The following is a 26590-nucleotide window of genomic DNA, read 5'->3' on the forward strand; positions in this document are numbered from 1 at the left end:
ATATTCAATTTGAAAAAAAAAATCGATATTGTTCCTTGGATTAGACAGGGTGATTTTTGTCTGAAATGGCAATGATTTTTCTGTCATTGGTGTGAGTATCCTTGGCAAAAAACACACATCTCTCTTAAGACTGACAAGACTGTGCAGTGCAAGAGCTCTGGTTACACAGCAGATTCATTTGAAAACAAAAGAAATCTGACAAAAATACCAATATCACTTCACCTTTCAGAGTTTTGCTTCTGAAAACTATGATGAGATCACTGTGGAGCAATGATGAGATCACAAAATTTGCAAATATGTGAACACCAGAGGATCTGGCTACTTAATGAATGTTTTGGTCTTAGTCAGCCTCATTCAGAGCAGAATATATTGCATTAGCAGGGTTATTTTTATTTATCTGGTAAAATCAATTTGCCTTTCCAATGAAAATCAAACAAGCTCATTGGCCAGGCTCTTCTATTTTATTTTCTATCTAAAGTCTGGTCTTTTATCCTCCCTGCTTTCATCATCACCAATCCAACAACAAACGCTAAAAAATAAACAAGATAAAAAGCTATAAAACAACAAGATAAAAAGCTATAAAATAATAACAACATTAATATTATGCCCCAATAGAGCTGTTTGCCAAGGACCTACCATCCTCAAGAGTGGTGGTGATGATTTCCTGAGAAGAAGGTCCGATTCCAGCCCGGTTACAGGCCTGCACCACCATGCCATACTGGGTGAATTTTTTCAGGTTATTCAGGGTATAAACCTCGCTGTCCCCCGTGGTGTCGATGCTGATGATGTTGAACTGGAAGTTTCCCCCAGCGCTGTACTCCCGATAGCCAATCTGGTAGCCACGGATAATTCCATTCTGCAGGTGCTTCTTTGGGGCCTGAACAGGAAAGGAAAGGTTACATATTAAATACACACATCCAAAGTCAAGTTGTTCCCCCTAAAACTGTTGAAAAAACACACAAATTTAGTATTTCTTTTTCCTACTCTATGTCTGGATAACAATTAAAAAATACTCCCTGCACGTGAAGCAGCAGTTTTTTTCAATTATAAAAAATTCAGGTGTGTTTTTTTTTTTAAATCTGCACATTTCTGTGCTGAAAGACCTTTAAATGGTTCATGCACAGAAAAATCCGACACGGAGACACTCTTGAGTTTGAATTTATGATGTTTTGTTCTCTTATCAGGTGAACCAATCCGAGCTGAGTTGATAAGGCTATATTTGCATCACAGGCCACCATTCAGTACTAATTGTGTTTTTGCCAGGAGCTCCTGCCATTCACTGAACCTTTAGGAAGGCTTTTATTGATCTGTGCAAGGCAGTCACAGGAGTTTATTCAGTTTATTCTGCATTAGGAAAATTTTATGCTGTGCTTTGAAATATGCTTCTGTTCATTCCGCGTGTAGTGGAGAAAGATGATTAGATAATGAGTGCTGGAGGCAACAATGATTTGGAAAGCAGGGATTTGCATACTGAATAGCTGCAATATAGCTGGTGCTCAGGGGCATGGACAGCACAAAAGGCTTGGCCATAATAATGTCCCACAGTTCTCAGGCACAGTGCAAGATTCCCTGTTCCTGACTAGGGGAAATAATTTGTGTAGTCTGCAGTATAAAATGTCATCTGGAGCAGAATGGGGATTGTCAGCTCAGGGAAAAACTTGTTATTGACAGCAATACTTATTAAAATTGCATTTAAATAGTATTGGACTGATTTTTCTATAGGATAATGTTCATGCCTGATTTTCTATGTATACAAGGCATAATTAGTATAAGCATTTTAAGGTGTGGTTTGTAATCCATAGCAAAAATCTCTTTCCAGTCCTCCACACCTCTTTCAAATTCCCAACACATCCACAAATTCCACGCAAATTTCCACAAGCTCATCCATTCCACTTCTCCATGAAAAAGGTCTTTGTGACACAGTTTATCAGCAAGGAGTTGCACTGGCAGAGGAAACAACTTCTGTTTCTTCTATATCCCAATAAATCTCCTGAGGAACAGATTCTCAAGAATTATCACTCTTTTCTGCCACAGGACCTGTCTGTTTCAGGGAGTTTACCGTCCACAGGACTAAAATCTCACTGGAGATGATAAAACTAGGGTGGGATTTGCCTTTCATCCACTACTGTCAAACCATTGCTCTGCCCAAGCCAGCACCCTCTCAAATATAAAATGTGTCACTGTATGGATCTCATTTGTTGAATTATCTCTTCAGCTGCTTTTTTTTCCTCCCTCCTGCCTTGAGAAACAGAACTTGAAGTGATGATACAATTTCAATTTCCGTTGTATGATTTCAATCAGATGTAGATGATGGAATTGGATTCAGTTCTTGAGATCACACTGCAGGGATAAGGACTGTGTTTTGGGAAGCTAAGAGTATAATTGTTTACTGTTTGAGTATTTCTCTGGGGTTTTTTTGGTCAAAAAACCCCAACTTCTTTAGAAACATACAGGTTGTTTTATTATCAGAGCCCTTTGTGTTTTACTCATTTGAACAATTCCATGGCTTTGTGATTTTCAGTGTTTGCAGGAGGTATTTTTAAGCTGGGCTGAGGGGGGAGAGACCAAGGTCAGATTTTTATTGTTGTTGTTGTAGTTCAGATTTCTTCTGCAATTATGCTTTCTCACTTTGAATCGGAATAAAATGACAAACTTTGCAATTTTCATGAACTTCATAATTGTTTTAAGTTGAGGGATTTTTTTTTCTTTAATAAAATATTCACATTTTAGGGATTTTTTTCTTTTTTGCTTTGAAATACTATACAATATAAAACAAACTCCAAGTCACTTCAGGACAAAACATTGAATGTTCTGCTTCACAAAAATCCCATTGTTCCTTGTTACTGTGATCTGAGTGCTTCATTTTGAGTTGACTTTTTTCACACATAACTCATTTGATAAGTATGCCTTCTTGTGTATAGACCCGTTTTTGGTAGAAAATAGAGTGAAGCAACATTTTTCCATGACTAATTGTCCTTGGGGAAAAATATTGTAAACCTTGTCAGTAGCCACATTAGAACATTATGAAAAAGTAAGTTTCAGCCCATGACCTTAGTGCTGATCTCACAAAATTCAATATTTGTAAAACATTTTGGAAAGGATGACATTCTATAGTTTTGTGTGTCTGTAAATAGGCATAAAGAGGAAAAGGAATATTCCCCATGTCTAAACTTAATGGGTTCATTTACCTAATGTAAAGTACTACAAGAAAAAATAATGAACATTTTCATGATCTTTTCTAAATGAGAATACCTGTTTAATTCCTATTATTTCTGTACTAACTTAAACTACCAAAAAGTGGTGAGCATTATTTGAAAGCTCAGTCTGAAAACCACAGAAATTGCATTAAATAAATCACAGACCAATATAACTTTGCTTAACTGGGATTTTCTAAGAGTGGGCTAAGACAAAACTTTAAATGAAGATTTACAGCTGAAGCAAGGTGCAGAAATGGGATTTAATACAAGATGAAAGATAATCGATGTCTTATTCCCTGCTCCTTTTGCTGTTATTGACACTGTATTTTAATAAAGTTTGCCAGCTTTAAATATAACCATGGTTTTCACCACAATCCCTTTTCTAAAATGTCATCACAGGCTTTCATGGCTAAAGCTCCACATGCCTCCAAAATAAAAATTATCAAAGTCAGGTCCTTTTCTTGTTTTCTGGCTTCCATGACAACATTGGATTGATCTCATGGGGTATTTCTTTATTTTTAATGACATTGTGTTGCACACTCAGAGAGTGCTTTTTGCACAGCATCATAGGCACCTTCCCAAAAGAGGATATAGCAAGGAATCTGAATAATAAAAATTATATAAACTGAATTATATCTTTGGGACCATCTTACAGTACCTACTTGATTAATGGACTAAAACTGCTCTGACCTGGAAAAAACTGCAATAAATCAAGGGAAGTAAATGGCTCACTCCTAGTTTGGGACTTCTTAATAGGGAAGATTTTTTAATCAGCTTACAAACTTCCATTCATTAAATAACTCTTCCAGTAAAGGCAGGACTACACTAACTAACCCTGCCCAGTGACTTCACCTCAAGCTCATTCCAGCTGTGCAAATCCATCTCTCCCTTCAGCTCATGAGACCAGGCTAATGAAGTATATATTTAATATAGAACTCATTTCTGTGGTTGCCTTGTTGTATTTTGTAATGAACTTTGGTTGACAAGAATTCACAAATCGAATCCCAAACATGATGTTGAGAACACAACTCCAGCACCTCTTTGATATCCTTCAATATCAGACAATATCCAGAGACCAGGACATGCTCAGTTGTCCTTGAAGTCTCCTTAAGTACAAATTGAATCATATTTTAGGCAGTAATTGAAATGTAGGTGTGGGAATTCTGGAATTCTCTTTGTCCTGTTGCTGCCTGTTCACATCTGCATCTATAAAATCTAAGGACAAACCTTCAGCTATAAACTCTCTTGCTGCTTTTAAAATTATCCCCCAAAGTGAACTTCTTGAAAAAGCTAGCAAAGCCTTTCTACCTGCCTAGCCAGAAATTCATGAAAACAAGTTCAGGCATGGAAGCTTGAAGGTTATAGCATCTGATCAAGTGGATTTGATCAGATAGTCACAATTCTTAAATGGTTTAAAAAAGAAAAAGCCCATTTAAGCATTTATTTTGGTTGTTGAGAATCCCTTTCCACTCTTGCATGGCTTCAAAAGCTCCTTCCTTTGTGCCACGTAAGTCTGTGACTAGTGACAAAAACCTTTTTGGTTTTGGAAACCATTTGTTGAAAAGCAACACTGATACAAATTTAGGATGTTGACAAGATCCAAGAATCAGCACTGCCTTTTTTGTGACCTGTGCAGAAGAGGTTCTAAATCTGGATTTTGAGGAACTGACTTAAAACTACAATATATTCAATATTATACAATAAATAACCAATCCCCCACAGTTATGGGGTTAATAAGCAGAACCTCTCTGCTCCTGACTTTCTGAATGATACAAAAGCCACGTCATTCACATTTGCAGGAGTAATTAAGATCAATATAGAAATTAATTATTAGCATGCCACAATTCCACTCCAGCCCTTAATATTACACATTTCAGAATTGTAAAAATACGGAATTATCAATACAACATACAAGCAGTATATATCACAAAACCATTTAAAACATGGTTTAAGTACCTCTGGTATCATACCAAAGCATTTAAGACATTCTGACGTTGTCAGAATATTAGGAAAAAACCCGAAAATTTGAGTCATGTGACTTGCCAGTTTTTTTAAATAATACAAGCTGATGATATTTTTTAATTAGTTGCTCTTCATCAGTTCTCATAGGCTATATTGAGACATTGTTTTGCTCTCTCTGTGCAGCAAAAATCTGTCCCAAAGTCCATTGAAATGGCAAAAAAAAAATCACACTGGCTCCAAAGGTTCAGCAAAATTTTGCCCAGAACCTCAATGAAATTCTGTGAGTTCTCATTTTCTAAACATCAGGCCTTATCTCTGAAATCAGAAAAAAGAAGGAAATGCAAGGGGCTCCTCCTGCTACACATCAGCTGAAGGTGCTTTCTTTGCATGATGCTCCCCTCAGTGGCAAATATTTTAATATTTGTTGGCAAAGGCATCTGCAATGTCTCTCCTAAATAAAATAACCAAGGCACAGTTGTTCTAATACTCCCCTGAATGTACCCAAATACTGACAGAGCCTTGGCTGAGTGAGTATTTACCTTCCAGGTGACTCTGATGCTTTGTGAAGATATAGGCTCAAGCTGCACATCCTGAGGTGGACCATCAGGAGCTGGAAAAAGGAGGAAAATGCATCAAGATTGGCCCTCTCAGCCCAAGGAATCCAGCATTTCACATATAATCCATAATTTCACATATAAGATGTCACCATCTTAACACCCCAGTGCCACAGGGGTTTGAGTCAGTGCCACATGGGAAACTTCATCCAACAAAAGCAGGACCTGGAATCTTCTGCATTCAGGTGTCATCTCTGGCCAGCAGCAAAATACAGCATGTGCCAAAACATAGCAAGCTGGTTGGTAAGTAAAATGAATATAATAGGAGGAATAAAAGTGATTTTTCTTGTCTGGAGATACTTCCACAGTGGTGTTTCTGCATATCTGGAGGTAGGCAAGACAAATTCTCAGCAATCAGAACCCTGTGGGTGAGAGAACAGCAGCAGAACCCATTTAAAGCAGGTGAGCCAGGAGCTCCTAATCCAATCTTCATTCTGTTGCAAACTTTCCACTGGGAAAAGTGGAAACTTTTCACTTAGTCACTGGAAACTGAGCACACTCAGTCCAATATCAGATATGTCACACACCAAACCCTGCCCAGTTTACACTCTCCCCCTCTCCAGCAAGAATTCCAGCCTGGAAATCAGATAAAAAATTAACTGGCAAATGGGAAAAGCTTGTTGCAGCTCCTGCCTTAGCCAGGAGAAGTTTCATGGACCATCAACACAGTGCCAAAGGTGTGCAGGAGGCTTTAAAGGTCAATGAAAAAAAAGAAGGCCATGAGTGTAAAGGAACCTCCTCATCAGCTGGGCAGCTCCAAAGCAGCTCAGGATCAGCTGGGATTGAACAGAGAGATGTGAAGTAAATTGCTTGCTCAGCGAGGTAAATCACTGCAGAGGAAAGATCTGAGGAGAGGGATGGAGTCATCTCGAGCTGCTGCAGAGGGTTCCCTTGAAGCAGAATATGGCCTCAGTGAAAGGTATTAAATTAGGTTTAATAGCATGACAAAGGAAGGAAAGCAATAAAAAGGGTGAGATGGGGATGTTGGAGGTGGAGCAGCAATAAATGACAGCTGTGGTGAAAGGAAGCAGAGCATTTTGCTTTAACTGATGAAAGCAGAGACACAGAATACAGCCTATGATATGTTTAAGTTATTAAATATCCCCTATTCTCTGCCATTCCTGACTGTCCTGCATATGGGAAATGTCCAAAGCTTGAAAGAACTTTCTTTCCATTCTTCTTGCATTAATATAAAGGAAGGAGAAGAGGAAAAAGTCCACTGGCAAAAATGAGATCTCTATGAACTTTTTGAAGCCTGACCTTGATTCTGTCCCCCTGTTGACAAAAATGAATGCCACTTCTCCAGGGTACATTATGATGTAGTGGAATTTGACTGAAGCATTTGATCCTAAAAATGGGGCTTAAAATGTGCCCCTTAAAATCCTGACTTTTCCTCGAAAGACCCCAAACTTTTTTTCACAGACCTGAATAGTTAAATGCTCCCAGCACACCATGGTGAAATGCTAAATAAGAAGTCATTAATTTTCCATACTTAATGTCATACAGCGTTTGTGGCAAGGGCATAAAGAAAACCCAGATATCCCTGTTTCCTCTATTGATTTCAGCATTAGGCAATGGCCATAATGCTTCTTTTTTTTTCTGACAGGCATCAGTGCAAGTGTGTACTGAAATCTATTTTCCAACACATGAGCTAATTGGGGTTGCATGGAAAGCAAGATGTGGTCTGCAAGCTTTGAGGTCATTCCATCCTTACTTATTCTTTTGCCACAGAGACCTTTTACGGTTTTCTTTTTAATAGAAATATTCCTTTGCAATATGTGATACATAATCTGCCCCCCTCCCCTTTCCAATAGCATGGTTGGTGTTGCTTGGTTTTTATCTTGTATTTCTTGGACCTTCATTTTGCTCCCTGCTCATTACCTTCTCTCTCATCCCCTGCACCCATGCTGTTCTCCATTTCCTGCTGGAAAAGCAGAGAACAGAAGTAAACAGCGATCAAAAAAAATTGTGTTCCTACACTTTGTGCATCCCCTGAAATAGAAACCCAGGAGAAAAACATCACAAACCCTGCTTAAGCCTGACCTCCTCTCTCCCAATCCTTCCCTAGGTAGATCAGTGACTTTTGAATGCAGTTCCACACTGCTGGTCTTTTTCTCCCAAAAAAACAGCTCCTCAAACGACAGTGACAAAAGGATCATTTATTCTGAAACCTGGTTACAAAGAACCAAATAAAATGTGATATTAAGGTTCCACCCTGCTCATGGGGAAGCTGTTTTTTTATTTCAAGGCCAGCTGCTGATCCTGACAACTTAATTATCAGTCAGGAAAAACTCGGCAAGTGAAAAATATTCCAAGCATGGGTGAATAAGGGAGCACAAAAGAGCTGATCCAAGACCCATCCCACTATTTTGCACAAGGGAAGATGGACATTTTGGGGTTACAGATGACTCTGGCTGGAAGAATGGGTAGTCTGTTTTCTCTAGTGATTTCACATTTTCTTTGAACAAAGGAAGAGAAAATCTCTGCTCAAAAAATAAATATTTTGCAAACAAACTATTCACTGTTAAATCTGTTCACTGCAGGCTTTCCTTCAGCTAGGATGAAAAAAGAAATACAACTCATGTTGTGTCCAGATTATTCTGCTTTCCACTGTGAGCCTTTGGGTGCTGTTCCTCCTCAGAAAGTCCCACAGAACCAAAATCACATTCTCCTGACAAGGGATGTGTTTGCATTGTAGGAAATTCCCAGAGAAAACAAGTGGGAATTACACAGTTGTTTGCATAGGAGCTGAACTGAAAATCAGTCTCTGGGTGTTCAAATCCAAGACCAACACGAATCTCAAAAGAGAAGGGGAATTTTCATTGCCAGAACACTGTCAACAGGTTGTCCTCTCTAACCCCCCAAAGAAGGAAGCAGTGCTGACTTAGCATAAGATAAAAGAAGGCAGAAATTCCATTTACACAAGAGTGGCTTCAAACACCAAAGGGAAAATGCCCACATGCCTGGGGCAGATACAGAAAAATAAAAGGTTAAAGGTAAAAATAAAGGTTGGACTCAATGATCTTGGAGGTCTTTTCCAATCTGAATGACTCTGTGAGTCTCTAATAAAATACAACAGAGAACAGGGGGATGACATTAACAAGTGACAGCCAAGAGATGCAAACAAAAGCCAGAAAAATAAATGGTGGGTGGGTTGAGTGAGGGAATATTCAAATGAAGATTGGGTGTAATGAGGGAATATTCAAATGAAGATTTGATTCATGTGGACCAACATTGTCAAATGGGAATAACTTAAATTAGTTACCTACATTCATATCTGGGCATCCAAGGAAAGCCAAAATACCCACAGGGGAGGAACCACCACTAAAAACAGGATGTTGCTGATTGAGTTGCCTCAGTGGAACTACAGGTGTGTTATTCCCAACATCACAAGCCAAAATGTTGGAGCACAATGTCTTCTCTGACCACTAGATGCCACTGAACAGCTTTAATTCCAGCCCTGCACGACAAACTTGCAACACTCACAATATTCCATGGGAATAACTCAGTATTCCTTAACAGCATAAACAGCATTTCATGCAGCAATTCCTGCCATCAAAGAGGGATAATCCCCACAGAATTTCGAGGCTGCCAAGGCAGGGCATACCTGCTTCATCAGTGGTGATGGTGAGCTCGTTGCTGGCCTCGCTCTTGCCGATGCGGTTCTTGGCGTACATGCGGATGTTGTAGGTGGAGGAAGGGTGCAGGTCAATGATGGTGGCTTGGTTCAGCTGAGGGGAAACGTCTCTGGTTCTCTGGACAGAATCCCAAGAGTCTGTTTGATGAGAAATGTCAATAGAAACAGATAAATAAATGGGGGTTTTGATGTGGGTAATATAAGCACAACGTTAAACTGTTTCATGCCGTTGCTATGTTAATCCAGAAAACACATTTTGCTACAAGCAAATCCAGTGATCTCCTTCCTTGACAGCACTCCAAAAGTGGTGCTTAGAACAATGGGATCCTAGCTCTGGGGTCATCAGCAAATCCAAGGAAACAACTACTCTTTAAGGAGCAAAGATTCCTCAGTTTTGGGAGTGCAACCATACTGGGTTTCTTACCATTGGTATATTAGAACAACTGCATAAAAATGGGAGCTGCTGCCCCAAAGTGATCCTCGATCAGCAAGAAAGTATTTGGGCTTGAAAAAAAGGGAGGGAAGGGAGTTAATAAATGGGAATGGCCCTGATGAGCTCTAATTGCTCTCTGTAACTCCCTGGCAGGAGGGTGCAGCCAGGTGGGCATTGGCCTGTTTTCCTTGGCAACAAATGATGAGAGGGAACAGCCTCAGGCTGGGCCAGGGGAGGCTCAGCTTGGCCAGCAGCAGGAATTTCTGCATGGAAAGGGTGCTCAGGCCTTGGCAGGAGCTGCCCAGGGAGGTTTGCAGTCCCCATCCCTGCAGGTGTCCCAGGAAGGCCTGGCTGTGGCACTCAGTGCTCTGGGCTGGGGACAAGGTGGCCATTGGGCATAGCTGGGACTCCATGGGCTGGGAGGGCTTTTCCAACCCAAATGATTCGGTGATTCTGTGAAAGTTATCCCAGAAGACGGAAAAATGAATCCAGGAGAAAGCCCCAGCCCTGGAGCAGCACAGGAGCACCCCGAGGCTGGGTGTGCCCAAAGCAGACTCTAGACTCAGCAGGTCAACACTGAGCCCTGTGGGGCTGCCCAGTCACACCAGTCTAGCCCCAGTGCTGCTCCTTTGCTGTGTGTGAGGTGATCTGGGGTCTTTGGCTGCACAGCTCTGTCCAGCTGCTCCCACAGGGATCTGCCAGGAACAACCCAGCCCTGCTGCTGCCTCAGGTGAGACTGCCCTGGGGAAATTCCTTCTGCCCTGCACAGGGCTGCTCAAGGCAGGCAGGAGTGGTGAGGAACACACCCAGCCTGGCTCCAGGGAATGAACTCTGAGGGGTTTTTCAGAAGGAATTGTTCCCTGGCAGGGTGGGGAGGCCCTGGGATGGAATTCCCAGAGAAGCTGTGGCTGCCCCTGGATCCCTGGCAGTGTCCAAGGCCAGGTTGGACACTGGGGCTTGGAGCAGCCTGGGACAGTGGAAGGTGTCCCTGCCTGTGTGTCACCAGCTGATGAGGGAGAGATGCCTCTGCCCCAGATGCCTCTGCAACAGAGGGAATTTATTCAACAACGTGGATTTGATTTCACAAGAAGTGTGAGGTAGGGAGAGAGGAAGAACAAGGAAACTCCCGTCAGAGAGAGGGAGACCCAGAGCAGAAGAGAATCAGCTGAACTCCAGGAGCTGTAAGGTCTCTGCCAAGCCCATTCTGTGGCTGTAGAAGTTGTAGAACTCCAGCAGTGACTCCAGAGCTGCTTTCTGCTCAGCAGACCCTGGGCAAGGCTTCTGGTGGATTTTGGCGTGCAAAGAGAAGTGCAAATGGTGAGAAGAGCCTTTCCAGCCCCTTTCCAGCCACTCCCAGCCTGGGAAGAAGCAGCCCTTCCTCCCTGCCCACACCAAGCCCATGCTGCCTTTGGAACCCAGCTGGGCTCCCTGGCCATGGCAGCAGTGTCAGAGTAGGGCTGGGGTGGCTGGGAGGGAGAGATGGAGGCAGGGGGGAGGGAAAGGAAGGAAGGAAAGGAAGGAAAGGAAAGGAAAGGAAAGGAAAGGAAAGGAAAGGAAAGGAAAGGAAAGGAAAGGAAAGGAAAGGAAAGGAAAGGAAAGGAAAGGAAAGGAAAGGAGAGGAAAGGAGAGGAAAGAAAGAAAGGAAAGGAAAGGAAAGGAAAGGAAAGGAAAGGAAAGGAAAGGAAAGGAAAGGAAAAGAAAAAAGAAAAGAAAAGAAAAGAAAAGAAAAGAAAAGAAAAGAAAAGAAAAGAAAAGAAAAGAAAGAAAAGAAAGAAAAGATTGATTCCACTCATAAAATTTCTATGCCCTGGCATTTCTCAGTGTTATAAAAAACACATGCTTACAGCATGATCTATTAAAAAAAACCACATTTTAACGAAAACTAACACCTTTCCGCCTGTTCCTAAAAGGAAGGATGAATCTTTGGGCTTTTCCAGGAGGATTTGGGGAATTTGGGGAATTTGGGGTATTTGGGGAGTTTGGAGAATTTGGGAAAGCTGCTGCCGCTCGCATTTCGGACCGGCGCTGCCACCCCGTGGCTGTCTCTGGCACTGCACCGTCCCCGCTCCCAGCGGCATCCCGAGGCTCCTGGACAGTTTTTGGGGAATTCCCAACTCTGCGAAGCCATCCGCGACCTGGGGCTGCCCGGCTCGCACCAGAGCACAGGAACGAGCGATGAAGCCGAGCTGATGCACAGTTTGTCCCTAAGATTGCCCTAATGACATACAAAACTTAAAAAAGGATGGGGAGAGAGGCACAAAGAGGAGCCACAGAGCTGTTCCTGTCTCCAGACCTCTTTGCACGCCTCTCGTGGAAAGGTCTGGAGGCTGCACAGGACTGGTGTCCATGAAGGGCCAGGTCTGAGTGCCTCGGGTACATTCCTGTACAGACAGGTGGTGTCTCTAAGTACCAAAACATCCTGAAACTACAAGTTCCTGCTGTTCATAGTGCTCTGGGATGGCAATACAGGACAGGCAACTCCACTCTCCTCCCATGGAGTAACTAATTCCATTAGGGTGATTAGTGTATCTTTTCTGTCTGATGGGGTGGATATCAGCAGTGCTGAGCTAACTTTCCACTCGATGGTCTTAAAGGTCTTTTCCAACTGAAATTCTATGATTCTGTGATAGGATAGTGAAGTCCATGCTTGCTTTGTGGTCACCTGCACATTCCCTGAAACTGAAAAGTTTTCATTCCTGAGAAGCCTTGATGGTGCATCCTGATCTAAACCCATTCCTGAGTCCTCAGGAAAGGCAACAGAGGTGGAAAAGTCTCACTAAACACAAGTGTGCAGTTTACAGCTTCACTTCAGCCTTGGAAGGATGTTCCTTGAGTTTAACATTTGGATTGTGAATGTATAATCTGATTTTGTTCCATCCCTTTAATACCTGGAAACTGAGAAGTTTCTTTAATTCTTCCTCTTTGTTCTAAATTCCTCCAACTATCCTGTGCAAGTTCTCCATTAACCCTCTTTGATATTTCATATTCTTGATGATTTAATTAAAGACCAAAATCATGTGCAAGAATTCAAAATCCTGATCTGAGTTTCTCCAAACATTCAGCCTCAGACTCTAAAAAATGATGTTTCTGTTGTTTGCAGTGAGAAGGAAACAATCTGCTCTTTTTAGGACGTGACCTCCAGGATTTGTCTTCAGATACAGACAAAGAAATATTTTCTTCAACACCAATTGAAGAAAACTGCAACCCACTTCTTTTCCTATCTTTCTTTTTTTTTTTAACTTTTATCAGTGTCATGATGTTTCCATCCAATCTAATGATGCTTCATTTGCTGTCTTGCTCTTAATTTCTCCTTCCACATTAGAGAGACATCATTTTTCAATGCAGGTTCATGGTGATCACCCCTTAATCTTTGTCTGCATTCTGCATTATCACTTGAAAACATCAAGCTAAACCCAAAAAAGATGCTTTAGAGCTCTGAAATTCCTTCCTGATGCTGTTTCAATTGAAGGGAAGCATCTTAATCTTCCCAGACAGGGCTGTGCTGAGTTACGTCATTCAGAAATACAAGAGTTGTTTTAGGGTGAGAAAGGAGTCGATCAGGCAAGAATGACTTTCAAAAACTTTTCTGGAACAGGTGAGTGGTAGGAAAGAAAGGAAAATAATCTAAAAGGAAACAAAGCCCAGGAACTTTTAGGTGTGCATATCCCTTGAAGGCATCCTTGCCTAACAGAAATCTCCAAACCTTCAATTCTCAGCTCCAGCCTTAGTGGAGAATTTCCACTCCTCACCTTTCAGGCACATTACCAATCCCTCCTATACATTATCAATTTCATTTACAAAGCCAGGGCAAAAATGGTGACTGATGATTCAACACTCTTGAAAATATTTTATCTATTAATGAAAACATCACATTTTTACCTTTGGAAATATAGCACAAAGTTGTAAAAGGGAAGAGCAGCAATTGATAAATTTAATGTTCTCACCATAAAACAAACAAACAAACAAAAGAACAACAAATGAAGATAAATCTTCCTGTGGAAGATTAAATAAACCATGATAAAAATTTCCATCAGGCAGCTTCAATGTATGAATACTCTTTTACCACCCAAACTGAGCAGGGAATGCCCTGAAGTGGGGATGCTGAGGTTGCTCCTCACCTGACTTGTTCTTGCACTCGATGTCGTAGCCAGTGATGGGGCTGTTGCCATCGAAGCCCATGGTCCACCTGAGGGCGATGCTGCGAGCTCTCACCTCCCGGATCTCGATCTCAGGGGGGTCGGGGGGCTCTGGGCAAGCAACACACAATTCTGCTCAGCACAGATCCTATCCTGCACCCAGTTCTGCTCAGCACAGACCTGATTCTGCACCCAGTTCTGCTCAGAACAGATCCCATCCTGCACCCAGTTCTGCTCAGCACAGATCCTATCCTGCACCCAGTTCTGCTCAGCACAGATCCCATCCTGCACCCAGTTCTGCTCAGAACAGATCCCATCCTGCACCCAATTCTGCTCAGAACAGATCCCATCCTGCACCCAGTTCTGCTGAGAACAGATCCCATCCTGCACCCAGTTCTGCTCAGCACAGATCCCATCCTGCACCCAGTTCTGCTCAGAACAGATCCCATCCTGCACGCAATTCTGCTCAGCACAGATCCCATCCTGCACCCAGTTCTGCTCAGCACAGATCTCATCCTGCACACAATTCTGCTCAGAACAGATCCCATCCTGCACACAATTCTGCTCAGAACAGATCCCATCCTGCACCCAATTCTGCTCAGCACAGATCCCATCCTGCACCCAGTTCTGCTCAGCACAGATCCCATCCTGCACCCAATTCTGCTCAGAACAGATCCCATCCTGCACCCAGTTCTGCTCGGAACAGATCCCATCCTGCACCCAATTCTCCTTAGAACAGACCTCATCGTGCACCCAGTTATGCTCAGAACAGACCTCATCACTTTACACTGGTGAGTGTGGCACTGGCTCAGCCTGCCTGCCATTCCTCTGGTCACTCATTGCCATCCTGATCATGTTAATCACCTGCTGAAGCACTCAACATTTTTCAGCTTGGGTTTACTGGTGTAATCTTGAGTATTGACTTCTCTCTAACCTGCTTGTATGCAGTGTAGAGGTGATTTTCCTTAAAATCACTCCAGCTCGGACATTCATGCTAGAAAATATGTTTTACTTCAAACACCACAATTCATCAATACTTCTTGTGTAAAATCAGTGATTTTACACAAAATGTGATTGTAGAAATATGAGTACTAAACTCAAAAGTGCTGAATTTGGTGGGGAGAAGGAGTAAAATTTCTACTTCTTTGAGCGTGTTTAAAAGTTTTCATTTAATAATGGAATATTGTGGTAGAATCACTCTAAAAGCCTGTGAAGTTAATGTTGTAAATAACCAGCCCTCAGACCCATTCTAACATCCTTTAAATTGCCAGGGCAGTTCAGATGAGCATTGGTGGAACTGGGAAAGTTCTCCCAAACTCCACCTGAATTTTTTAACAGGGCTGACTGAGGCATTTGTTGGGATCTGTTGCTACTTGGAATAAAAAGAAATCTGCAAGTTGTGGGGATTTGTGGTGTGCAGGCTCAGAGGCAGAGGAGGAACCAGCAGATCGCTTTTTCTTTATTTCAGACCTGGGTTTGAAACACTTTTGTTCTGTAAAATCAAATGTAACCTGCTCTCTCTCAATCCTTCATATCCACAGTGCCCACTGAAGATATTAGTTTTATGTGTCCTTAGCAATTGTCAACTACTGTATTTAAGAAAAAAATTCTAATTAATTTGTACAGATCTAGAAAGACTCAAGCTTATCTTTTATTTTGATTTAATCTGCGACGCTGGGAAATGAAAGACTGAGAATCTCCATGCAGCTCCTCATTTCTTTGACAATGAGGTGCCCATTAAATCAGGAATCAGAACCTCCCTCCCCCCAGCAGGTTTCTCCACTTCCTCTCCTCTCCCTACCTTGCACAGTGAGCTGAATTATTCCACGATCCTCCCCGTAAGAATTGATGGCATGGCAGGAGAAGAAGCCAGAATCTTCACGCACAGTTGGCAGAATCTATAGGAGGTTGGAAAAGAGGTGATGGATTGAACAGCACAGCAGAGAAAATAAACCAACAGCTTGTCTGTGCGGCGCAAGAAAAATCGTGCAGAGTGTTTTGCTTGACAGCAATAAATAGATATTGCTGCTTGCACTCATAGGTTTGCATAGGAAAGCATCCAAAATAGTGAGATTATCCAAGCCAGCAGCACCTGGGCTGAGGACACAGCCTAGCAGCTCGACACGTGTAGTCAGGAGCTGGAGCTCCACCTATTCCTGCAGCTTCTCCTCAGGAGCCTTGTTCCCTGTTCCTCACAAGTTTGCCAAGTATTTAGCTGTTGGCTGAAATTTTCCATACAAAATGGTGCTTCCTGCTGCCTTCGAATTTTCCCAGCTATTTCTGAAAATAACTCAAGTGGCTGAAGTCTGTGTGGAGGACATGAAGGTTCAAACACTGGTGGTGAACCCTGTTGTGTTCAGCATGGTGCCTCACAATAAAGTTTTGTGTGGTCTTTCTTTCCAATTTCTTGTTTAATAGCAAGGGAATTTATATATAATATTTGCAAACATGATCATAATGATATTTTTTCTACACTGCTTCGTTCAAGGCACAATAAGGAAAGAATTTTTTTAAACGAGCAGATATTTGAAATACCATTTCCTCCTCATTGTTCAGTGTGCTACTACTCAATTTATTTACTGCACATGGTTCAAACCATGCCCTGAAAACATCCATTCATTTTCTCACAGCATTTTGTGTGAATTCACCCATTTCAGAAACACGAGTGAACTTATTTTCATCAGCCCTGACATCCTGAAGAGCACTGCCACTGTTCCATGTAGGGAATTAAGGAAGCAGATGTATGATAATGTTTGTGGCTGCTTGACAAGTTGCCACATATTAGCTGAGCCATGGAAACTCCACGTGCTCTTTATTCCTCAGCAAAACCCAGGTGATGGGAGCAGAACTCCAAGTCACCACTGGTTAAGATAAATGGATTAATTTCCCACTTGCTGCAAGGAAATTGGAGAGTTATCACTGGAGATGTGGCCACTTGTCAAGCTGTGTTCAGTTGCACGTGTGGCTAAGCTTGGAGACAGGGAAACAAATATTTCCAGAGCTCAATTTGAGACATGCAGGGCCTTCTTCTCCCTCCCTCAGAGTCCTGAGCAATAAATAGCCTTTCATGTGTTCATAACAGCTTCCACTGAGTTAAGCTGCAGCCATGAGGGCTTAGTACTTCTGCAAATCAGACCCCAAGGGCTCAGGGCAAGTGCCCAGAAAACAAAGAACACACAATTATTGGCCACCTGTGAAAAGTTTGGTCTCCAAGATCAGCTTTGCATCACACAGTGCTGTTCATTACTCAACCCTAATTTAGCTCCAGAGAAAATCCATGTCCTGCCTCACTTGAGGCAGGAGTCCTGCAGAAGAAATAAAAGCTGAGCACAGAGCTGAAGATCACATCATCATGCAAAAGCACTGAGCTCAGAGCTTCACAGACAGCCTTCATCTGGCATTTTCCACTTTTTGGGGTGTTTTATCTCTCAGCAGTAAATGGTTTGTATGTAAATCATATGTGGGTGTAGAACACCTGCTGTACACCTCTGCTTCAGAAGAGAACTCTCCAAGCAAGTCTCCAGCCTCCTAAATAGCAATATTGTTGTCCATCCAGGGGTTATCTTGTTAAAATCAATAAGAATGATGGCAGAGAGGTCTAGGGGTGTATCCTGTAACTAAATATTACTTATATCGCAAAAAATGCTCATAGGAACAAAATAATGCATAGAATATTTTCCTTTCTCACAGACATAAATGAGAAAGTTCCCTCACAGAGAGCAAACCCAGAATTTTACTGGATATCATCCAACACAGTTTTTGGCTGGTAAAGAAATTGATATTTTGTAAGAGTTACACTAGAATTTAGACAATAACCAGAGAGACAGAGAATTAGTTACTTGGGCCTGACAGATACACTTTTTAAATGTGACTGAAAATGGAAAATCAAGATTCTGGAATGAGAAAAAAAGAAAAAGAAAGATTCTTTTAGATTTCATAAAGGCACATGTAGAACACCACTTTGACTTTATAAAGTGGTCTCACAAGCCCCACCAAGTGACAGGGAGCGAGAAGAGCACTTTTAAAAAGGCAGCATTTTTATCTCAAACCAGTCTAGTGATTTTGGTGAGGCTAAGTGTGACACACATCAGAACTTGGGGGCAGATATTTGCCAGAGCTCTCACCTGCAGGGTAGAGATCACTTCATCCCCAACTTCCTTGGTGGAAACCAGGTAACGAGACATTTCAGGGTTGATGATTCTGTCCTCCTTCTCCCAGCGCACTATGATGGGTTTCTCTCCATGTGCTGTGCAGCTCATCTCCTTCTTTTGGCCTTGAGTTGCCAGGGTGGTGTTTGGGTAGGAAGTGATCATAGCTGGAACTAGAAACAGACAAAAATAAAAACAGAACAAGGTTGTTCTCAGTGAGCTGACTGGTCTGATGCTGCAGGGCTGGCCCTTCAATCTGTGTCTCATCCAGCTTGTCCATAGTCAACCAGATGTGAGGAATATATAATTTATATTATTATGCATACTATACATCTATATTGTATTATATTATATTATATTATAATGTATATTATATAAATATATTATTATTGTATATTATGGACATAAATGTGAGAAAGTATTTTGCTCTCATTCCTTTGTAAGAGAATCCTCAAAGGGAACTTAGCAGAAAGGAATTGGAAGTGGACAATGGGAGATGTGAATCTAAAGGAAGACATCTTCATTTGTTTTGCTGCTCAAGTGGCGACTTGGAACATAATTCAATATTCAATACTCACAATGCATAAAGGGACTTGAACAAATAAGTGTTCAGATATGTGGACAATAAAGAACTGATAAAAATGTCTTCTTTCTTCTGATGAGCTGCTGTTTTACTTGCTGACTGCTGTATGATTTACCAGTGTGTATGACAGTAATGATCTATCAAAATGAGATATCTCAATTAAACCAGGAGCTGCACAAAATTAAAAGAAAGGCTCTGCACCAAGGAGCTTACAGACCATGGATGTGTTGAGTGTGTAGCTGAACTGTACTGCACTGAAAGTATAATTAAACTGACAATAAACCTAGCTAGAATTGAGTTTTTATTGTACTCAGAAGGTATTTGCAGAGCAGTTTGGACAGATCTGTCAACTTCATTAACCATTCTTTAAAAAAGGGCTTAAATTTTAACGTTGAAAAAAGTACTCTCTTCTTAGCAAGAAAAGTCTTAAACCTTAAGTATTTTCATATTTTTTAACTAAACAGGAAGGAAAAAAAATCCTTGGAGTGTTTTACTTCAACCCCCTCAAATCTTTGGATGGTTTCTTTGGTGTCCTTTGCTGTCCTTTCCTCCCCACATGGTTTGTCCACCAATGAAGGACATCTGGATTTCTGTGTCTAGAAAGAATCAAAGCCATGAGTGTTTCAGTTCAAGTCCAGGAAAAGCTGGAGAGCCCTGGCCAGCACAGAGAGCTGTTCTTTCTGAATGAATCTGTCCACTCCTTTAAAGCATCAGCAATGAACCCCTTCCCTTGTTTTTATGCATGAACAGCTGCCTCTTCTTATCACAACAACTCACTCCTTCCATCTGAACTTCTCTTCATCCCTATTTTAATCAGATTTCACTGACAAAAGCCCTGATTTGAGGCCTTCCCAGTATTTCCCCCTGCATATCTTGTGTCTGTTGCTGCACAGCAGAATAAAAATCCTTATTTAAATGAATTACTTTAATTGCCATCCCGTAATGTTAATTCCTGGTGGCATGACCTTTTCACATGCCAGAGCTGTTAATGCTTGGATATGACAATATGTCAGGATGCAGCCCTTTCTGTTCAAAGGCTTCCTGAACCAAACCAAGCTGACCTGAAGATTATGAGGGCCTGTGGAGCTGTGGGTTTATGTTATCAATGGGATCTAATTCCAGGAAGGACTCTGAGAAAGGACTGGTGTGAGGCAGGAGGCTCCACCTGCACTGGTGATGAAGTAAATCCTGTTTAACTGTGTGGATATTGGGTTCCTGTCAGTTTTGCCCAAGAGGAACACTTGAAGAGAAAAAATCATGAATAATCAAAATAGAAAATCAGGATGAGTCTGATTCCATTTTCCAGAGAATGGAAATAGCCTCAGTTTCATCTGGTCTCTGTCCATGTACCCACAAGGAGGTTACTTTCAGAAAGTTGCTTTTTTGTAGCCATCTACTTGTTCCTCCAAAGCCAGAAGGACCAGCCTATTCAGCTGCAGGGATGTGAGCCCTGTATGTGCAAGTGCTGCACTTCACACAGGAACACAGAATAATTAAGGCTGGAAAAGCTCTCCAAGGTCACAGAGTCCACCCTGTAACTAATCCTCCCTTGTCCCCAGCCCAGAGCACTGAGTGTCACAGCCAGGCCTTCCCTGGACACTTCCAGGGCTGGGGACTGCAAACCTCCCTGGGCAGCTCCTGCTGATGTCTGAAAACCCTTTCAGTGAACAAATTCTTCCTGAAGCAGTCCCATACAATGTTTTGTGCATTTTGTACAATAAGAGACCCAATTCAAAAGAGTGCCAGGCTACTGAGGAGCCCACATTGCCATCCTTAGTTTGTGCCACCACCTTTCTTCCTTCCACAATGTCCCCAACCTCTCACATGGCCCTTTCTCTGCCCAACAAGCTCCAGTCCCCTTCACCTGCCCCTCTCCCTTCCTGCTGCAACCTCCTTGGGTTCTCACATATCCCCTAATCCCTCTGGCCACACTTTCCTCTTCCAGCCTCATTCCCCATCCCTAATTAAATCAGCCAACCTCCCAGGTCACCTAAGGGATTTCCCCTACAGCTGCAGTCCTCCTTCCCATCAGCATCTCCTCCTTGGGGTTTCTCTGGTGATGGTGATGATGATGATGATTCTGAGCCCACGGAGGAGATGAGATGAGGAGTTTGTTCCTCCCCACGAGGTACCTGAGCTCCTGGGCTACCTGTGCAGGTGAGCCTTGCCCTGGCAGATCCACCCTCCTCCTGCTTCACAAGGAAAGGGACATTTTCCCAGGAAAATGGGACATCTGGGCTTGGATTGAAATCCCACAGCCATCCAGGAGGCTGTCCCAGAGACTCCTGCCTCACTTTCAGGTCCTGTGCTGGGTGACAATTCCAAACCAAACACCATGACCACCTTTCTTGCTTTTTGAAAACCAGAGGCTACCTTGCAAAGCTCATTTTTTTCCCCCCCACAACAAACTTTCTTAATAAGAGCAGCATAAAAACATGTAAAGAAAGATGACTTTATTCCTCAGATACAGCTTTATCCCTGCTTATCCTTCCCTTCTTCTCACATAATCTTCCACATGGATTCCTTATTGCCATAGCAATGCCTCACAGCTAAATATTTCCCCTTCCTCCAAAGCTGATTTTTTACTCTCCACTATTTATCTCCAATGATCCTAAACCATAAGCTCTTCTTTTTATCTTCCTCTATGTCAAAAGATTTCTGGTAACAAAGCCACATTCCCAAGGATATTTTAGGAAACGTTATTTCTTCATCCCCCCAACTATCTTTAATCAAATTACTGATGCAAATAACTGAGATAAATAAGCTGGTTCTTTACTGACAAAATAATCTAGAAAACTGTAAATAAGCAAGCTAAAGCTGCACTAAATATGCATGAGATATTCTCTTAGGATGTCTTAAAAATAAGTGAAGGCATTTAAAAATGTATCAAGATGATTCAGATGCCATATTAAGAGTGTCTATGCCTTAAATCTCTTCAAATGTGCATTATATACAGACACATATTTATATCTATATATATATATTTCTGTGAGAGAATTTTGGAAGGGAAGGGCATGTTTCTGTGCAGTTTCAAGGAAAGGATAGTGTCATGTTCCACGATTTTGGAGTAGTTTCACCATGGGACTTATTAATCAAATTTTATTTTCTTTGCAGTTCTCCATGCCATGGTCTGAATCCATGCGGTGCTGGGCACAGTTAAAGATCTATTCGTCAAAACTGGACAAAGTAGAAGTTACAATTGGTAAATCATGGCAATTTCCATTTTCAAGGTATGCATATCTCTGCCAGCAGCATTAATCCAGCAGTTTTCTCTGTTTTAAGTTGGGCTTTCTTTTGGAAAACTGATTTTGCTGCTTTTCACAGGTCAACCCATTGCATTCCCCCTTCTTCAGGGCAACCCAGCAAGAAATAATTTTAAAATATTTTATTTTATTTTATTTTATTATTATTATTATTATTATTATTATTATATTAAACAATTATTTATTTTAGATGAAATATTGCTATACTAATGCATATCCAAATACTAGTTTATGTAACTTCATCATTAAAAACAAAGTATAAAATTCAGTAGTCAGGATTATACTTAAGAACCATGGTAGTGGCTCAGAAAAAACAAGAATCTTTTGTCTTATTCTTGAAGAAAACTGAATCTGGGCCTTTCCTGCGATTCAGTAAAAATGACTTAATCTGACTTATTTTTCTCTGCTGCTGCTGACTGTTTCGTCGGGAACTGAATGCAAATAAAAGTGAAAACATTTAATTACCTTGAGAAAGACCAGTCTCATTATACAGAATAAGGAGGCTATAGTAAGTTGGGGAAAGCTTGTGCAGAGTATCAGAAACTTTGAATCCTTTTGGAATAAACTGAATTACTAGAAAACCAAAATTCAGATCAATTTAAAAATTATGTAGAGTGCTGGGAGGATGGTAAGTATTTTTTCTCTCTTTCAGCTCATAGATGGAAATAGCCACATAGGAAAAAAGCAAATTAAAAATCTCCCTGTCTCTTAATTTGTAATTAAACACTAAATATCCACGTAGCATTCAAAAATGATTGCAAGACTGACTAAAGTTCTCAATACTTTTAAGAATTGTGGTCCTTTCTAACACAAAACCATTTTGGGATTCTGGGATTCTCTTGGTCTGAAGGTCTCTGCCCTGGCAGGATGTTCTCAGAATTTGGCTCCATCACTGGATCATACTTGAATTGGCCACTTTGGGGAAATGTCTGTGGCCAAGAGGGATTCATCTTGCAAATGTGGAAAAAATATATTAAAAAAAATTTAAAAACTGAAATTCCAGTTAAACATTTAAGCCAAATTCACTATGTCCTTCCATGCTGATCAGCCACACTGAGAATTCTCTCTATGACAAATGTGATTTTCCTACCTCAAAAATTCCCTCCTCTCCATCCATTTTTGCTCAGGCAAAGAAAGCCATGCAAATGCAGTACTTACATTTAAGGTAGCCTGGCTGTCACACTTTTATTTCTTGAGGTCTATATTTGTGAATTTATTTTTGAATTGAATAGATTTCCAGGAGTCAGTGAGTCGCTAAAATTTTTAACTCCAGTTTTCCCTTTATGATAAAAAACATTTGGATTTCATAAAGAGCATCTCTGGAATTCAAATGGTGAAGGAAAGAGAATTTTAAATCAATAGGCTTTCCCAAACACTTCAATTTAATTTGATTAGTTCCTTGGTAAAACTGTAGCAGCAAAAACAGATCAGCAGGTGAAAATCAAGCTCTTAGTCCTCATCCTCAAGAGATGCCAAGATTAGGAAACAAACTCTGTGTCTCAGATGGTCAAAAAATAATTTAACATAATAATAAGCATCCCATTTTTATGTATACAAGTTATTATATAGAATTATAATGGGCATATATTTATAATAATGGACATATAATTAATGACAACTTCTTTCTGCCAATATTCACTAAGTTTGAAAATAACTTCACATTTGGTACCTACTTGTGTGTGTCTGCTGTGAACCTCCTCAGACATGTTGTCTTAGGATAAATATTTTTAAAATTCAATTTGAATTATTTAATCATTTCATGAAGGTGATTTTAGGGTAGAATATTTTTCTGTATTTCTTGGAACTGGTAAAGAATTTTTTGTGTAAGCAATGCAGCTGTCAAATAGAGACAAGACAGAGTGAATTGTGCCAGTAATCAAATCAATAAAGCGCAAATCTCAAATTTAAGAAGCCAATCTTTTTGAAATTAATAGCCATTGATGTTCCAGATTGGAAAAAAATAATTTCAAACAGGTAGACCTGAGAAATTTGGGTAGAGAAGTAAATATTTAAATTAATTCATATGACAGACGGAGTTATTTACTCAGCTTTAGTTTCAGGAGTCTGTAGCGTATAGGAAACAAATTTAAAAAAATACATATATTCCTAAATATATTTTTAAAAATGAAAATAAACAAATCAAATTACCCTCTACTCCAAACTTGCCCTAAAAGGAAGGCTGGTAGCCTTTTATATGTTTTTGTATGAATGGATTGCTGGACAATAGGCAAGAGATTTATTAGCAGTTCTATTAGCAAAGTAATTTTCTGACAGAAAAGTATAAAAACCAGCACTGCTGTGTAAAAAGAGAGAAATTAAACACAGACATTTCAGGTCCATAAGTTTGCATTGCAAATCCCATGGCAAAACAGGACACTCAGTGGTTTGTAAAAACTGCATTATTAAGACATAAGGACACTCATACAGGGTAACCTTTGGGGGAAAAAAAAAATCTAAAAATAACTAAATACTGAGTGGGAATGAATATGGATTCTGTACACCCTAAAATACCAGCTGTTCCCCTGGCATAAATGAAGATACTTTGATTACAAATATGATTCCAACATGTGTTTCCAAGCTTGAACAGACCTTGTTTGATGCTGAGCTTTAATAAAATGACAATGATGTCTCGAGTCCTTGGCAGCTCCTCCTGATCTGATTGAATGTGTCAGGGCAAAGGCTGGGAACATTTAGGGTTCATCTCTTATTCACTCAGAAGTGGTTTCAGGTCACATTAGAGGAAGAGAAGTTGATTTATTTTGCATGACAACTATGAATTTTAACCAAAAAGACGCATTAATAAAATAAAAAAGCGCTTTTCTCTCAAATCACAAAGGCAACTCTTTCCTCTTCCCAAGGTCTTTTCTTGCATTAGTTCTGTTTGTACAGTGCAAGCTGATGGCTTCAGATGATCCACAGGAGAGCAGCAGCTGCTGGTATTTCCTGGTCTTTGCTTTGACTTTGACATGGCTCTGAAATGAATGTGACTTCCTCAGCTTCAGTTCCCATTTTCTCTGACTGCACTTCCAAGTTACCAAGGGAAGGGACTGGGGGATGATAAGCTGACAGCTTCGTCCCCTGCAGTCAGTTGTGGTGAAAGCCTCTGGAAATTTGTGACAAACTACGGGAACTCACTAGAGGCACTGGGAAATCAGTCTCATCAAAGCTTGGCTAATTGTCAAAACAAAAATTAGTGATCAAAAAAAAATCTATAAAACAGTGTGTTACCATGTGTGGAATTGTGATTTGTGAAGAGTTGGACAAACAGCATCTTCCTACACAAGGAATTAATGGACAATATTCATTTTACCATCATTGACTTTGTTATAAATTGTGGATGCCTAAAAATTAGCACTGGAAACATGTCTCCATTAATTACAAATTCCTCGGGCCACTTTCTATTCCAAATCAATTATGATCTCTCATCACCCTGTTATAAAAGCCAGGCTGGAAAGAGCAGGAATGTTAAATAGTTAAAACTAGCAACACATAATTTTAGATAACTTCTCCAATGCTTTGATCTTAAATTGAATTCAGTCTGCCATCAAGATGGCATCAAGTTTTAATGTGAAATGAGAGGGTTACTGCTATCATAATTGTAAAGCACAGCACTCTAATTTTTGGTGACTTACTGAATGCAAATCAGTTAAAAACAGACTGTGGAATCACATGGGAGAATGCTCCTTTCTTTTTCTTTTTCTTTTTCTTTTTCTTTTTCTTTTTCTTTTTCTTTTTCTTTTTCTTTTTCTTTTTCTTTTTCTTTTTCTTTTTCTTTTTCTTTTTCTTTTTCACGTTTTTATGCTTTAAACCCTCTTTCATTAAAATCACCTGAACAGTTTACAAGTTTAAATTTTAAAAAAACCAAAAAACAAAAAAGAAAAAAAGCATAAAGTCATTGGAAAACACAAGCTTTAATCAGGATGTATTTTATGACCCAGCAGCTCCCATAAGTCTTTTAGATTTTGGAGGCTGTGAAGTGACATGTGTAAATGTCCCTCCCAGGGGAAGAGAGGCAAACACTAATTGGGGTATTGACAGGTTTAAATGAAGCAGAAACACAGGGAGAAACTCTGGCCCCAACAAAAATGAGTATTGGGGAGTGGAGCATGCCGGGACATTAATGGTTTTCATTCACTGCTCACTCATGCAAGTAAATATACTTTTAAGCACGGTGACCTGGGTCTATAACAGCTCAGTTCTGAGCTAAAAAGCCATGAAATGCTATCTGCTGATGTATAACAAAGAGAGCTCTGGTGCAACCAGTCTCCTCTAGCTGCTCAGAGGGAATTACACTTTTATTTTCTAGATAGATGCAGATAGAGCAATATCTGCTGATACTGGGATGGCAGGAACAGAACTGAAATATATTTAAATCAGCAAACACAACTCTCTCTGTATTTAGCAGCCAACCTCTATATGAGCACATTACCACAATGAATATAAATATATATATTTTCTGCATAGGAACACCAACAGAAGGGTGTTATTGCATTGGATGAATGTACAAAAGAATTCATCTGTGCACACAGGTCAGGCATGTTCACAGAACCAGTCACTGATTCATCACAGCCTGTCTTCAGGTGGCTAAAATTTAATCACCCAAATTAGTCAAATAAG

The 26590-nt window shown here is 40.7% G+C and overlaps 1 protein-coding gene across 1 annotated transcript in view; it reads right to left on the reverse strand.

Annotated features, from left to right (window-relative positions):
* The window catches only part of DSCAM (DS cell adhesion molecule), a 414994-nt gene that overhangs the window by 81963 nt on the left and 306441 nt on the right, over positions 1 to 26590 (reverse strand). The window contains exons 12-17 of the mRNA XM_085040271.1: positions 18104 to 18300; positions 15781 to 15877; positions 13962 to 14090; positions 9381 to 9548; positions 5699 to 5769; positions 637 to 877 (exon numbers count right to left, since the gene is read on the reverse strand). Of these exons, the coding sequence (XP_084896397.1) occupies positions 637 to 877; positions 5699 to 5769; positions 9381 to 9548; positions 13962 to 14090; positions 15781 to 15877; positions 18104 to 18300 (903 nt within the window). The remainder of the gene's footprint in view (positions 1 to 636; positions 878 to 5698; positions 5770 to 9380; positions 9549 to 13961; positions 14091 to 15780; positions 15878 to 18103; positions 18301 to 26590) is intronic.

The sequence above is a fragment of the Lichenostomus cassidix genome, chromosome 1, assembly GCF_008360975.1.
Source record: "Lichenostomus cassidix isolate B80296 chromosome 1, HeHo_3.0, whole genome shotgun sequence".
NCBI classification, from domain to species: domain Eukaryota; kingdom Metazoa; phylum Chordata; class Aves; order Passeriformes; family Meliphagidae; genus Lichenostomus; species Lichenostomus cassidix.